This window comes from Drosophila innubila (assembly GCF_004354385.1).
Source record: "Drosophila innubila isolate TH190305 chromosome 2R unlocalized genomic scaffold, UK_Dinn_1.0 1_C_2R, whole genome shotgun sequence".
NCBI lineage: Eukaryota > Metazoa > Arthropoda > Insecta > Diptera > Drosophilidae > Drosophila > Drosophila innubila.
In genome coordinates, this window is record NW_022995374.1 from 6961831 (window position 1) to 6977799 (window position 15969).

The 15969-nt window shown below is 36.1% G+C and overlaps 1 protein-coding gene and 1 long non-coding RNA gene across 4 annotated transcripts; both read left to right on the forward strand.

The window, feature by feature from the left end:
- On the forward strand, nucleotides 1–1555 carry LOC117784650. The gene is made up of 2 exons (XR_004617439.1): nucleotides 1–142; nucleotides 1523–1555. It is a non-coding gene; the product is annotated as an uncharacterized LOC117784650 (long non-coding RNA).
- Nucleotides 1556–4608: 3053 nt separating this feature from the next.
- On the forward strand, nucleotides 4609–11542 carry LOC117783923 (chromo domain-containing protein cec-3-like). Of its 3 annotated transcripts, none has more exons than XM_034621493.1 (4): nucleotides 4609–4693; nucleotides 4784–5517; nucleotides 5581–5999; nucleotides 11120–11541. In XM_034621493.1, the coding sequence occupies exons 2-3, from the start codon at nucleotides 4834–4836 to the stop codon at nucleotides 5995–5997; spliced, it is 1101 nt and encodes a 366-aa protein (XP_034477384.1). In that variant the 5' UTR covers nucleotides 4609–4693; nucleotides 4784–4833; the 3' UTR covers nucleotides 5998–5999; nucleotides 11120–11541. The 3 variants fall into 3 exon arrangements, with proteins under 3 accessions (XP_034477384.1, XP_034477383.1, XP_034477385.1); XM_034621492.1 differs by having other exon boundaries at nucleotides 4790–5517; XM_034621494.1 differs by lacking the exon at nucleotides 5581–5999 and having other exon boundaries at nucleotides 4790–5517; nucleotides 11120–11542.
- Nucleotides 11543–15969: the final 4427 nt, after the last annotated feature.

Below are 15969 nucleotides of genomic sequence, written 5' to 3' on the forward strand. Positions count from 1 at the left end.
CGTGCGTGTATGCATATGAGTGTGTGTCTGTGTGAGTGTCTGAGTGGAGCAAGTGCGTCCGCCGCAACCTTAATGGTTGTTCGTTTGATCAACGGTCGGTCGTCGAACGGTTTCCATTAACAAACAGAGTGCGGCTTAAATTGTAATTCGTTTCATATTTGTTATTTGTTACTTTTTACGTATGCAAAACGCGTAATTTCGCATTACGGCGGGATCCAACGTCATAAAAGTGACCCCCCCCCTGTACAATAATATTCCCACCCCCCCCTTACCACACCATAAACAGTTCAGTCACTCGGTCATTACTTGTTGTTGTTGTTGTTATTATTGTTGATTTCGAATTTGTTGTGTTGCTGCAACTTGTCTTTAAGCGCTTTTACTTGTGTGTGAGTGTGTGTTTGTGTGTGTGTATTTGGAAAATTTCACTTTGCATTGAAATCAAGTTTCAGTTTTACTGAACTGAACTGAAATCACACTGTGTTTTATTTGTCGGTGTGTGGTCACTGTGCGTGTTGCTGTTTTTGCCTCACTGCACTCATTAGCCAATTAAAAGCCCATTCAGAGACCTTAAGCTTCTTAGCTGTATTTGAGAATTAACATAGAATTTAGTTACCTCCGCTTTCCCTTCGGCTCTGTCGATTTTGACGACCTCCAATTAGAAACTGCCAAGAATAATGCATTAAAACAAATTAATTAAAAATATTAATTAAACACTTGCAACTACAAAAGACCAAATTAAATAAAAAAACAAAAAAAAAAACTTAAATATCGAAGGTCAACAACAAGAGAGGGAAGATGCAAAGCTGGCTCAAACTCTTACCATGTTTTCATAAACAATTAGTTTCATTAAATTCCAAATAGAAATAGAAATGACAGCAGAAAAGTGCACAAAAAGCAGCGCATAAATAATTGTAAATACAAAAGCAAACGTGAATCTTCGCAATATTGTTATAAATATACAGCATGACAAATTCAAGGTGAAGCTTGCCATTAATTTTTGACAACAGGTGAAAATTTATTACCACTTTTTTCGCTGTCTTGCCAAAGTCAAAATTAAAGATAATGGCTAAATGGCATAATGAAAAAAGAAGCAAATATCAAATACCAAAGATAATAAATAACTTGAAATGTAATTTAAATAAATAACGAACATGTTTGCAGTGTATTTCTCACCTTTAAATACGACATAATGATAGCTATCGTAATATAATTCCAATATCCTAAATTAATAAATGTCAGCTTGTAGAATTTCTTCATTTAAACATTAAGTTTAAATATATCTTGAACAAACTACATTTTCAAATAAAGTTTGGCCCACTCACACACAGTTCTAAATATTCATCATACGCAATGTTGCCTTGAACTTTACGGAATTTGGAAAAAACACAAGAAAACAACAACATAATATTAAAGAAATTCGAACACAACATTATTAATTATATTTTAACGGTATCTAAATCGAGTTGTGCGCTTATATTTCAAATGTTTTTTTTTTAATTGACAAAAAAATGTATATATACAGCAGATGCAAACCAGTTTGGCAGCTAAAGTGAAATAAGTATTAATAAAATAGAAAAAAAATATGCATATACTGAGAAAACAAATAAATTGCTAATAATTTACAAATTGAAAGCTAAACACTAAACAAAACAACAAAATTACAAGCCAGCCACAATTTTGAGAAACAAAAACCTATTGGATATCTTTCAAATCCCAAAAATGCCTGTTAAACCGAAGCGGGCGTCGCTGCGAGCGTCGACGCAGACGCAGACGCCGACGCCGACGCGGATGACAGTGTGGAGCCTCGGCGTCTTCATCATCTTCTGCTGTGTCAGCGTCAGCAGCGCACAAGGTGAGTGAGTTTTACATATGATTTTTTTCTTATTCTTGTTTTTGTTTTATGTTTGTGTACAACAAATTTAAATTGAATTTTCAAAAACTGCGAAGCTTATAATCATATTTTTGTCGCAGTTATTAGCATTGTTGTTGTCGCTTCAGATGTTGTTCTTTTTATTGTTGGGATTATCTTGGAGTACAATTTGTGTTTTCATTAAAAGCAGAAGACCCTATAACAGCTTGCTTACCGCTGATTCATGCTTCATGCTAATTTATCTTGATATCAAGCCATGAGATCTTTTTTGGGCCTTTACCAGCCGGAACTTTGACAAGGTCTGGGCCACCAAAAGAGCATAAAAAAACTGTAGGAAAAAAAATGATATGAGACAATAAAATCGTGTTAAAAATTAAATGGTAAAATAAAATGAGCTGTTGTGATTTGTCACGAAAAAGTTACCAAACGGAAAGAAAAAGAACCAATAAGCACAAATAAAAACACAACACGTACTTCCGCAGTACACCTCAAACTGTTAACGGTATTCAAAAGTCTTAGTAGCAATTGTTAATCATCGATGCGTAGTTTGGGATTTGACAGTGGTTTACCAAAAAAAAAAGAAAACAAATTCTGCTGCTGTAATAAAATGACTTTGTTTTTAAAAATGTGTTAACATGTCACCATGTCAAAAATTATCGTCACCCAAGTGTAAACTTAAATATTTACTGTACAAATGTTGACTTAACGGTTAAATGCGAATGCAAAATAAAGGCGTTCTTATATATGTACTATATATAAATATTAGCATTTGTAAACAGGAATGCGGATCGCTCATTTGCATTTGTGATCACAGTAGTGTAAGTTAGCCATTTTCAAGAGAGCTCTGTCTTTATTCAAATTATTCAGCCGTACAAAATTCTATACTGTTATTTTTTTTAATTTAAAACTAATCAAAAAGTGCAGGTTAGAGTATAAAAAATTTTTTTTCCGCTTATTATACCAAATAATACAGGACAATTATGTAAGAATTACCATTCGTCATATTTTAATATCATATGATACTATTATTGTACTTAAGTAATTTCCAACGTATAAATAAAAAAAACCTATTTTTGTTCTATTTCTATTTTATGTCCATTTTTTGATTGTTCATAGTTTCTTTCCGTCATTTTCTGGGCTCTTTTTCCTGTTGATGTGCCGAGTATATTGCGTAATATTTGGTTGATTGACAAATTCCGAAAAAAAAAAAAAAAAAGAAACAGCAAGAGGTCTACAAACGAGCATGTTTAATCAATAGAAAACAAAGCAAAACTAACAAAAAAGATAAAACCAACAAATTAAAATCAAAATTCTTGCGTAACATCTTCCCAATGAAAATAGCGTAAATAAAACCTTTCTACTAACAAAATATTAAATACCGAAACAAAAATCAAACAACGTAGAAACCAAATGAGTTTCAATACAAATAAAGACTAGCTATGGAAACTTGACAAACAAAAACAGGGTTAATAAAATTAACTTACTAATGAAGAGTTGATGATCTCGCCGCCGAAAATACACACACATCTATCTGTATATATTCGAAATCAAGAAATACTGCTCTTGGAAATCTACATTTATTTTATATGCAGACATTTTGTCGCGCGTGTTGTTGTCATACATATAAAAAAAAAAAAAACAAGTTTCTGGGCGCATATTTGCCGACAACTATGCAAATTAAACACTAAATATGTATTGTCCAACGGAGAGTTGATATTTTGTAACAATAATAATAAAATAATATAAAAACGAAAGTGAATCTCTCTCATGTGTTGACTTTGAAAACCCTTGATGTTGCCCTTGTCGCACTCAAAAGTGCGCCATTTCACTTTTCTTTTCTAGCCAACTATCAAGTTGTTAATTTTATCGAATTAAAATACACACACTCACACACGCAAATACAAACGCTACGCTATGCGATAAATAGAGATGGCACTACCGATATGCTTCATGATGAGAAAAAGTGAAAGAAATGCACAAGTTGCTCCACAAGTCTGAGCAGAAAACGTAACTGAATTTTTTCAAACTGTCACACATGAGTCTTTGGGTTGATAAACAAGTCTAGTACTCGTATTCGTCCAAACATGACGACTCATTCATCAAAAGAAAGAGTCGAATGCCTACTCACAAATATACATACGAACATATTTGAGTAATTAGTAGTGGATTTTGCGTTTTTCTGTAGCTTTTATTTTGGAAATTGCCGCTTTCTGCACTATAATGATGAGAAACATGCCAATGACATTGTCCACAGTATGTAAAATTCAACTCGACTTGCGGATTATAGTGAAAAGTTAAATTTACATACAGTTGGCTACAATAGAAACATGCAATTTACACCGCAAAATGTAAAGCCTTAAAACCAACGGGTAGGCATTTTTTTGCCATTGGCCAATTAAAATACTTACATTTGCGCAGTTCACATTATTTCCGCTTTAGTTAACTGCAGTTACTAAAAGGAGCGCAAAAACGAGTTTTGATTATGAAAAAAAAGCGTTATAAGCTGAGTAGAGACATAGGTAGATATTAATGTATGTACATATACAAAGGCTATATTTCTTGTGAAAAACACGAGTAAATATATATCAAACAACTAAGAAAGTGTTATTTTATTTCTAAAAATTATTTCCTACTTAATTAAATATTCAAATTAGTGGAAACAGATATATGCATATCGCTTTTGTAATCGATAATGCAATATTTTTAAAGTCTGGCATTCTTGAATTTCTATTGTCTCTCGAATAAGCTGGCAGCACTGGTTGCAATGCAATCGTGCGTTCATTTTCTTCACTCTTCAAATTCTGCCTGATTGTTCCCTTTCGGGTAAGCTTTTGCTCAAATATTCTATTTTAACCAATGATAATAAATAGTCAAATATTAACTGTTTTGTGTTTTATGTTATCTGGTTGATATAAGTAGTTTCCTATTGTCTGCCAACTGCATAATCTGTATTCAATTCAAAAATGGCAGAGTTCAATCGCCAACCATCACCAAACGCTGGCAAAAAGAAACGCGAATATTATTCCGCAGCATTTGGACGCGGCAAAAAGGGAAAGAAGAATAAGTCGCAAGAGATTCACAGTGTTGAGAAAGTACTGGATAAGCGCTATGTGAATGGTCGCTGTGAACTATTGTTGAAATGGATGGGTTATTCCCAGGAGCAGAGCACTTGGGAGCCAATGGAGAACTTGACCAACGATTGCATGGGATTGTTAACTGAATTTGAAATACAGTGTGCTCAGAAAAGTCATGCAGCTGCGCCGTTGAAGAAACAATCACCTTCCAATCAGAATAGCAACCTAGGACTCGGTGAGGACATTGATTTGAGTGATAGCACCACTCCGGACAATAGCAGTGTTAGCAGTTGCACGGACAGCAGTGACAATGAAGGCGAAGATCATCAGCGAGCTTCGAATCTGAAGCAACCGGAGGGTCATGGAATGCGAACTGTTGGCGTTAAGAATGTTGGATTGTCTGACACAAAGATATCTTTAGACTCAATCAAGGCGCAGGCACGCCAATGGCAGGACACGAAAATGGCTAGTAAAACCTCAATACTGGATGAGCCAAACCAACAACTACAAAAAAATAATCTTACTCGACGCAAGACAATGTACGCTGATTGCACAGATGTGAACACGGAGCACGTAAGTAGTCGAATTTGTAATAAAATCAACATCCAACTGATCTTATGGCTTCTACACTGAAAGGTTTCCATTACCAACAAGTGCCGATTAAGCCAGGATAAAAGTCAGACTCGTCCTAGTGATAGTGTAAACAAAGGTCAGACTCGCGCTAAGGACTCCAATCAGCAGAAGACTGTTAGGAAAGCTGATTCCGAACCGCCAGATTACAATACCAGCTGTGGCAGCAATGGCAGCGTGGGAATCGATGAAAATAGATGGGATTATGATTTGCGTTTGCCTGATAAACCGCAGGGACTTGAACGCGGCTTGACTTTGGAGAAAATTGTGAAGGCCTTCAAAGTGATGGGCGAGACGTTTTTGGTGACCAAATGGAAGAACTGCGCATTGCTCGATATTGTGCCGTCCAGTCGATTGGTGGAATTGTATCCCCACGTCATGATTCAATACTATGAGAAACTAGAGCTGCGCTCTCAAAAGTAAAAGTAAGTCTGCACAGCAAATTGGCTTCGATTTAAAGTCGTTTTTGCTGTTTTTGGCCGGCTGTTATTGTTGGCCCTGTGCCTTTAACCTTAAACACGCGCTTCCGTTTGGCACCGCTTCATAACTTTACAGTTCGACGCTCACATTGCCATGAGCCATGAAAAGCTTTGCTAGCGTTTGGGTCAACATAAATCTGCCGCCAAAAAGCGCTGACATCCGCTGGCTGCGACCAGAACTTGGCTACAATGTCGATATCGCCACAAGTATTTAATGGCTTCTTGTTGGCACGGCGTCTGCAGTCTTGCACCTGCATCTGCATCTGCAGCTTCTGCCCGGCTCAGTCATCTGCATAAATCACTGATAACGCGAGCGAGCCTAGCCTTATGACAAATTGGATAGCCCATTCTCTGGGCTCTCTGCAAAGCATAGAACGTGATGCCAAACTGATTTATGGTCAGGTTACCCTATGAATTATATGCGCTTAGCTAAAGTTTGTTAGGTCTGAACTCTTGTGAATCTCCTACACTCAATTGGCTAGGAAATATGGAGCTTATTGGAATCACTTTGATTCTGTATTTGAAATTTATACTTAGTACTTGTAGTTTGGTCTGTGCAATGATCAGTGAGTCATTCAGGTCAAGGTATTTTATATATATAGATATATTCGTTATTTAGTTGCGCTGTCCTGGGAAAGGATCAACTTTTAGTTTAAATTTTTTTGATTATAAAATTAATTTTATTTTGTATCACATTTATAAATTGATAAATTAAATTTTTATTTAAAAACCAGAAATAAACTTCAATTTTAATTTTTGCTTCAGGTCTGTTCCAGTTTTCACATTAGGCAAGATTTGTCGGCTGCGAAAATCTTTAAATCTGGCAATAATTAGCGCATTAAATTCACTTTGAGTTGGTGAACTAAAGTCCATTTAAGTGATAAAATATAGTTTTAAAATGTTTAGCCCAAATGCAACGTGAATAATTAAATTTTTTTGAAACCGATAAAATAGGAAGTGAAAACCGAAACAGGCCTGATTCTATAATTTCATTTAATGCGAATATTTTTTGAATATAAAATATAATTATTACAGTTTCTAATAAGAATATATTTAAGTGACACTTGAGTAAATCAGGATTAGTTGTCATATAAAGCTACTTTAATTTGGTAATTTCTTACTAATTAAATTTAGATTTTATAGCAACTTATTAGTTGTTATAACTGACAGTTATGCGCTTGTCTTTTATTAGAGTAGAATATAACATTATATAGCTTGATTTAACGGTGCAGGGAGTTCAGTTGTCGTCAGATTGTCAGGTTGTAAATTGTGCGTCTCCTAGCTCCAATTGCAGATTTTCAGCTGAAGATCAACGTGCAAGTTATGAGGCTAAGAAGCTTGTTGGCTGTCGACTGTTGACTGCTTTGCTTTTAGCCATTTGCCTGTTGACTGCTTATCGCTGGCATCTGTTGACAGCTGGCGACAACAACAACAACAACAATAACAAAGCACGACGCGACGCCTTCGCTTTGAACTCTGCGGCTTAGCAACTGTGTGTGTGTGCGAGTGTGTGTGTGTGTGCGGGTTCAGGAGTCTCTCTATCTAGCTGTGACATGTTCATTTGGCCAGACATTACTCGTACACTGTACATCCCCTCCAACCCGATTCCGATTTCACTGTGGGCGTTTGTTCAGTTCATTCAACTGGCCAACAAAAATGGCAACCAAATTGTCTTGATCTGTTCGACAAATTAAGCACCACAGTGTGTTGTGGTGTGTGGTGTTGTTGTGTGTTGTGTGGTGTTGTTGTGCCTTCTCTTGCTTCTCTTCTGTTGCTGCTGTTTATTGGCGCAACCTTCGTCAGCTTGCTGGACCAGCCCAAGACACACCTCATCGCCACACACCAACTGGGACTACAACTTCAGACTGTGTGTGTGTGTGTGTGTGTGAGTGAGTGGCTCAATGAGTGGCTGACAGTTTTGCTACTGCCTTGGCTAATGTGTCCATTTATTGCTGTTGTTGTGCAATTTCAATGTCATTTGTAAGCTGTGTTTGCTGCCTCGGCTCGCTGATTGCATTTTTGAGCAATTTGCCAAGTTAGTTGAATTTATCCAGCCCAAAAACCATTAACTAACTTTCAGCTAAGGCCATCTGTAAATGATTTTCCCTCCATGTACCTATCCAACATTATTTGAGCTGCTTGTAAATTTAGTTTCTGTAACGCTTAATATAAGTTTAAAATCCGCTAAAAGCTACATAAACGCTAAGTCAGGGTTAGAGTTAAGTGTATTGAAATTTGTTGGCTTATTTTAAGAGATCTACATGCTGTTTAACACTAATTTTCATTACTTCAAGTAAGGTGCTCATTAAATTTATAATTAAATTACGGAAGATATTGCGATTAAAGTTACAATATTACTTATTATTATCAAACTTTTATGGTTACTCATTTAATTGTGACCTTCTGCAATATTTCTACACATTTTGGCATGTTTCCTGTCTCTAGGAGTCCAACTTATGATCAGTTCCCATCAGATCGCTACCTTCCCAGCAATTGGATTTCAGTGCGCAATTTGCGACTTGTGTGTTGATTTTAATTCTTTGCCATAATTTAATCAATTTTCTTTTTTAAGCCACGTTTGCTGCTTAGATTTGTATCTCAGTGATCTGCTCGCTGTGCTCTGTTATTATTTCCTATGATTGGTATGCAGTTAGTTTTGCTCTTTGTTGTCTTGACTGCGACTTTGTTTTTGTTTTGTGATTTTCCTACCCAGCCCAGTTGATTTATGTTCGCCTTCGCTATAATTTACAACATTAAACTAGTTTTTCATGTTTAGCTGCAGCCTTTTTGCATATCATACTAAAAATGGTACTGGCTTGGATTGTATAATGAAATTAAACAATTCTATATATGCTTCGTACTATAGATTAGCTTGTACCATTTGGTTTTGATATAAATCAGTGTTATTTTATTAAGATTGCTAGTAAAAAAATTACTACTGCTTTAATCTTTGCAAATTACTCTTTATTATCAAAAACACCTTCGGTTTTAAAAGAATACATATTGCAAAGCTTTTGTAGAAGAAGAACTCGAAAATATCTGTTTCATAATTACAAAAACAGGGTATTTACTAATAGCAGTCTATCAATTTTAGTTTTCTTTCTTTTTTCCAGTCGTTTGCGGACATTAATAAATTGCCCAACAATTAAAATTGCATATCTGATTAATACCTTTGGTATAATTTTTAATTTCCTGTGCAAGATTCAAAAATGTCCAGACAAAATTTTGAAATTTTTCAAGCACATTTTTGGCAATCGTTTGCATTTAATTTTGTCTGGCATTTTCCTAAGCTGTTGTTGTTGTTGCTGCTGCCGTCGGTTCAAATGTTATTACAACAACAACAACATCGGCAGCAGCAGCAAAAGCAGCAACATATGTAATAATTTTTCGCTCTTTTGACCATTTTTGGTAGTTGCTGTAATTACGCCCAAGGCGGCGTTGCCGTCAAGCGCCCTCATTTATGACGCTTTGCATACAACAGCAACAAATCTGGACATGTTGTGGTTGTTGTTGTAGCTGTGTTGCTGTTGTTGTTGTTTTTGTAGTTGCTGTAATGCAATTTGTTTAACGCTTCGTTTATTACCAAAAACAGCAACGCATTTGAGTCGCTCGTCATCGTTTGTGTGGTTGTTGTGGTTGTTGTAGTTGTTGTAGTTGTTGTAGGGGTACAACACTGTAGTCGCGTAGGTTGTCAGTTAGCCGAATGAATTACAGCAGCGAGCAGTGAAGAAACTGTACCAGACACAACGAACAACAGATACACTACTAAAGACTGAAAGTGTTAATCATCGTGATCAATATTAACACATATTGTAGAAAATTCTGAAAGCTTTTGGTTCAAAGGTTAATTCAATTAAATATTTAAACAATTATTTTATTTGCTCAATAATTTTTTTGTTTTCTTGATATTTTGAAGCTTATAAAATCCGTAATATATCGTAACAATTAACTTTATTTTAAAGTCTTTTCTTTTAGTTTATGATTTTTCACTTTTTCAAAATCCAGCTGAAATTAAATTTTGAGCTGGAAATACTTTCATATGCACATGTCGATATTTTGCAAACACTAGACTGCAAATAAGTAATACATTGACACCTATGATATCATTTAAAATATATATATTTCATAAGCTACAAACTCTGCTTTAAAATTAAATATTTTTCTTATGGGTTAGAGTATATTTAAGCCATGACAGCCACTATTGCACTAATTCATGAACGTCTTTATGCAGATCTCAACCCGCACCGTTTCCCCTCCCCCTCCACTCCGCACTTTGTTTTTCTTAGGAGCTCTCGAAAATCCAGCGGATTTTCCTGCAACATCATTTTCAACTTGTCCAGCGAGTTGTTGCGGGTGTGTCCAGCAATTTATTAACTTGTTTTGCCTCTTTTTTTGACAGTTTAATATATTTATTTGTTTGGCACGTGCCGTGTAGTGTTATTGTTATCTGCCTGCAGGTTACAGGTTATTGGAACAGCAATTTCACGTTGCTGTTGAACTTGATTGTCCAAGATTTCTGATAGAAGAATAGAGCAGAGCTGATGGATGCGTCTCTTAATGGTGTAATTTTATTGTGCAAATCTCGTTAAACAATTTACGAAGCCAGCTTTTAATGAGCTCTAATCTGTTATCATTTGTCTGTTATAATTCAACCTTGACCATCTGAACTGTGAACTCGATTCCCAGCGTTGTCTGTAGCTTTGTTATGTTTGTTGCCTTCTATGTGAAATGTATATACCCAAATAAGTATAGCCGTGTCTTTATCTAAGCCACAATCATGATAATAACAATGCCCGGCAGTAATATTCGTAAAAAACAGATCTTTCTCCGACAAGTTGATGTGTTCCGTTTTCTTGTTTTAAGTATAACTCAAAAGCAAATGACCTTGCATTGTTGTTGCTTTTGTTGTTGTTGTTGCCACGCCCCAAGAACCTGTAGAGTTGAGCTCAATTCCACAGAAAACTAATTAAAAACATTTAACTTTTCATTTCATTAGTTTATGTGCTTTGGCTAAGCCGAAATTAAACCGTTGCTAAATGCTTTTTTTTTCGCTTATTTCATTTTAGGTAAGCCCAATTCAACGCTTGGCCAAGTTAACAAACAGTTCTCATCATAAATCAAGAAAACAATAGACCAGATATAACACATATACACGCAAGTACACACACACACACACTCGGATACACTCACTCAGATGCGGCTGAAGGGTCAAGGACAAAGCACTACTTTGATGTCGTCGGCGATAAGAGAATATCTGGAAATTGGACTACAATTCTCAAGCTCCAAATGCCATTGATTAATTATCTTTTCACTACAAAAATCATGTACATTATTCTACATTTATTCTTGCAAAAGGTTACAATTAATGTATAAATCACTTAAAAAAAATGATAATTATGTATAAGTAAATGTACATCAATTCTGTAGTGAAAGAGTACATTTGACATTTATTACAAAACTCGATTTATATACGTATATAGACAATTATATACTACCATATATTAAAATAAAAATTCACAACATTGTGAAACTCAGTATTCGTCTTTTAGACCAAGTCAATCAAGTAGCTTTAAATTTCTTTTTGTTTAATACAAACTTCTTGAAGTAAATCTTGCATGCATTTTAAATGTCAATTTTGCTGTAATTGTAATTCAAATTTAAAATTCAAGTCTCCCCCGCTCGCTTTGCGTCTTTTCTCAGCGAGTTGTTGACATTTTTGTTTGACTTTTTCAAATATTTCTTTAGAAGCAGCGCCCCAAAAAACAGCGTTGAAAAATACCATTATATTTGTATGGGCATTTATTTTCGTTTTCAGGGTGTGTTTCTGCGACCCCATTGATAAAATGAGTTTTGTATGTTAATTTGCAGTCATTGCATTCTTCGGGTGGGTGCCTTTAAAAAAAAAAAAAAAATGGGAGTATGTATGTCAAATGTCTATAGAGTATAGAGTTATTGACAGTAATTAAAGTACTCTTTGCTAAAGATACTGTATCTTCAACAGAATAAATATCTTACATTTTGCAGTTACTGTTTCCGTCTTAAGTTATCAATTACAATTAAATTGGACAAGTAAATTGCCAATCCTCAATTTCCTAGTGTACTGCGTAGTCTGTTATTGACTTGTTGCACCTACAACTTCCGCTTACAACAGCAGAGATTACCAATTGGTAGTTACCAACTATTGAGGAATGTAATTTAAACATTTGCTGTATGCAAAGCGTTGCACGTTTGCTCCATGAGAGAGAAAGAGAGAGAGAGAATTGGACAGACAGTCGACAATCGGCAATTGAAGTTTTCTTTCTTTCTTTCTGTCTTTCTTTGTGCTTATGCCACGCCCACCACTGCCTTTTCCAGTGCCCGACTGGGTGCATTGAACGCATTTATTTATGTAGCTCGTTTCTCTTTGGCGGCTGCATTGCTCGCTTTTCCACACACATTTTCGCTTTTCCTTTTAATTGGTGTTTCTTATGTTTTGCTTTGAGTTTTTCCTCATCGTCGCTATCTTTTGCTTGCACTTTCGCGTCCACAACTTGCCACTGTTGTTGCAACTGTGCCACTGTCCAGCTGGCTTGACTTCAGCCGAGATTCGCGTCATTTAATGGCTTCAAATCGGGCTTTGGCCTGCGCTGACGTCGACGCTGACTTCGACGCTGACTTCGACGCTGACGTTGACGCTGTCAAGCAGAACGCGGCGCAAAACTTTGATTTCGTTTGACAACAAATGGTCAGGCCATAAATCATAAACAAAGGCAAAACATTGGCCAAAAAGAAAGCGTTGACGCTTTAACGGAAGTGCCAAGTTATTGGCCTGGCCCATAGTTAGTTGCCATGTTAGCAATTGGGCGAAAGTAAATTACAAATCATTCAACAAGTTCACCCTTGTCAAACATAAAGTCTGTTAGATATTTGCATGATTATTAGTTTTCTTTGTATCACAATTTAAAAGCGCTGTTGATAACGAATTAAATTATTATTTGATAGGGTTTTCTACTTAGGAGAAGTGTGTTTTATTTGCAATAAATTTACCCAATTAAGCTGCCAAAAAGTACAAATAAAAATGCAACTTATACTCTGAACCTATCGTATGTTTGTGATTCATTAAAGCGTTCCAAACACCAACAATTGGCCAAACTCCAGCGTGACTCACGGCCAATACATGGCTTCAATTGAGCCAATGAATGGAACTCCCCCCATGGAGTATTTGGATAGCTGCATGAAGGGAGCAGCAGTCAAAGTCGAGCCAACGTTAAATGACATAACAGGCACAAATATTTTGAAAATACAAAAGAGTTGCAGCTTGGCCAGGTGTGCACTGTGCAGTGACATATGCTGCCATGGAGCTGATGGAGCTGGAGGGCCCTCTAGTTTGCTGAACTTTGCGCCCTACCCAGACGGAGTCAGAGACGGAGTCAGAGCCAATGGAGTGTGGCCAAATTGATTACAGCTGCAAAAATCCTTGACCCATAAATGCCAGTTGGAGCTAAGTGTACGACTTTTTCGTCTGCTTCTCCACTCGACTCTCTTTTGGCGTTTCCGTTTTGTTGCACAGTGCAAATGGCAAATGGCAAACATAAAAGTTGCCTTTTTTTCAGCGCCATTCCGATTCAAGCCATTAATGCGTTTTTTCTTCAGTCTTAAATTATATAGCTAAAACACATTTTATTCCATTTTATAACGCCCCATTGCAACCTTTTTTTTTAACCGATTTCAAGGTGAATTTGCGTGTGGTTTGTGGTTTTTTTTTTTATATAAGCTTTTCTTTTTAAAGCACTCTTTAAACTCATTTGCCACTTGGCACTTGTATCTGCCCTTAAATTGCAGACAGATACATTGTTCCAATTCAGAGTGTATCTGCAGATAATATGTCTATGAGACTATGTTTATATAGCAAAAGAAATGTCTATAAATATAAGAGTTTCCTTAGAAAATTAAATATAATAAAAATTATAAAAGATTTCTTATTTTTAACAGAGTAGTCACAAAAAAAATGTTTGAGAAACCTATTATAATTTTGTTTATATGGATTTTTCTAAGGCAACTTTTATATTTATAGAAATTATAAATTTGTTGACTATTTTATTTGAAAAAAGTGAGAAACCCTTTATAATTTTTTTTATTCTCTTATTTTATCATAGTATAATTTTATATTTATCTTAGAACACGTTAAAAATAAAGAAATATTGAGAACCATTAGGCTTAAATACAATAATTCCAAGCGAATTTATGACATAAAATGTAAATGAAGTTTATCTAAAAGTTCTTGAAATTTCATTTAAAAATAACTGGTCAATGATTAATACAAATGATTAATCGCGAAAAATGGTGAATTTTGTTAAGATTAAGTTTAAGTTGATTCACACTTGGACAACTTGAATGACTCCACAACAATCTGACATTCTACTTTACGAGAATTCTGACAGTGAAACCACTCATCAAACTCTCTGGGATTCCACTCAGATTTCTCTGATTCTTTTTTTAATTCGATTACTCAACTTGTTCGTATCAGAAATCAAGCTTTTTTGTTGGCTTTACGCAACCGTCGCGTCGCCTACATAAAAGCCAAACTCTTAACGTTTATTAAAGTTTACAATAAAACGAGAGATTTAATCTTTCGAATTTCTGTGCATTGTAATTTTCCGCATAATTTTCGTATAGCCGAATTAACAATAGCGAAAAGGCAAAAAGTAAACCGTAAAATAGTTTTGCCAGTGCCAAAATGGTCAACAGTCTTGGCTTAGATTTGTTGGCCATTCAGCTGACTGTTGTTGTTGTTGTTGTTGTTATTGTAATTAGAAACGTTGTTGCTTTTGATTGATTGTGTGAAGAATATGGTTCTTTTTCTATTCCCATGTTTCTAATGGCGTTTGTTCTTGTTTCGTGTTCAACACATTTGCATACTCGTTGCCATCGCTTTGGGCCACGTTTGTGGGTGGGTGTGTTGACCACTTTGACCACTTGAAAAAAGGGGCGTGGCCGCTATTAATGCGTGAGCATTTGCCTAGAAGCCATAGTCAATGGATCATTTGGCAACTAAGTAGTTTGGCGCACAAAGTGCCTCAAATTGGCTTCCACTGAAGCAGCTTATACAAAAGAAGAAGAGGAAGAAGAAGAAGTGCATTGTAATTTTCCGCATAATTTTCGTATAGCCGAATTAACAATAGCGAAAAGGCAAAAAGTAAACCGTAAAATAGTTTTGCCAGTGCCAAAATGGTCAACAGTCTTGGCTTAGATTTGTTGGCCATTCAGCTGACTGTTGTTGTTGTTGTTGTTGTTATTGTAATTAGAAACGTTGTTGCTTTTGATTGATTGTGTGAAGAATATGGTTCTTTTTCTATTCCATGTTTCTAATGGCGTTTGTTCTTGTTTCGTGTTCAACACATTTGCATACTCGTTGCCATCGCTTTGGGCCACGTTTGTGGGTGGGTGTGTTGACCACTTTGACCACTTGAAAAAAGGGGCGTGGCCGCTATTAATGCGTGAGCATTTGCCTAGAAGCCATAGTCAATGGATCATTTGGCAACTAAGTAGTTTGGCGCACAAAGTGCCTCAAATTGGCTTCCACTGAAGCAGCTTATACAAAAGAAGAAGAGGAAGAAGAAGAAGTGGTAAGAAGCAGTTCAATGCCCCACTGACTGCCTTGCAATTTGAAGTGTTATGCGAGCAAACAACTTGGCACTGAAGAGTTGGCTAAGAAGCACAATTCCAGCCATCAATCACAGCGTTGACGGCGCTCTTCGAGTGTCTCCTCGAACGCCTCCGCATCTCCAGATCTTCGAATGCGAATCCGAATCCCACTGAATCAATTGATGCACAAGTCAAGGACCAAAAAAACCGCGCAAATTGCAATTCATTGTCGCCATGTCTGAAAGGGAAGCGGCAGCAGATTCTCCCTCCTCCTCCTCCTACTCCTACTCTT

Excerpts from the sequence above, each read along its gene's own strand:
- LOC117783923 (XM_034621493.1), top strand. The coding sequence starts at position 4,834 with ATGGCAGAGTTCAATCGCCAACCATCACCAAACGCTGGCAAAAAGAAA. Across the intron at positions 5,518-5,580 it reads CAGATGTGAACACGGAGCAC|GTTTCCATTACCAACAAGTG; the intron begins GTAAGTAGTCGA and ends CTACACTGAAAG.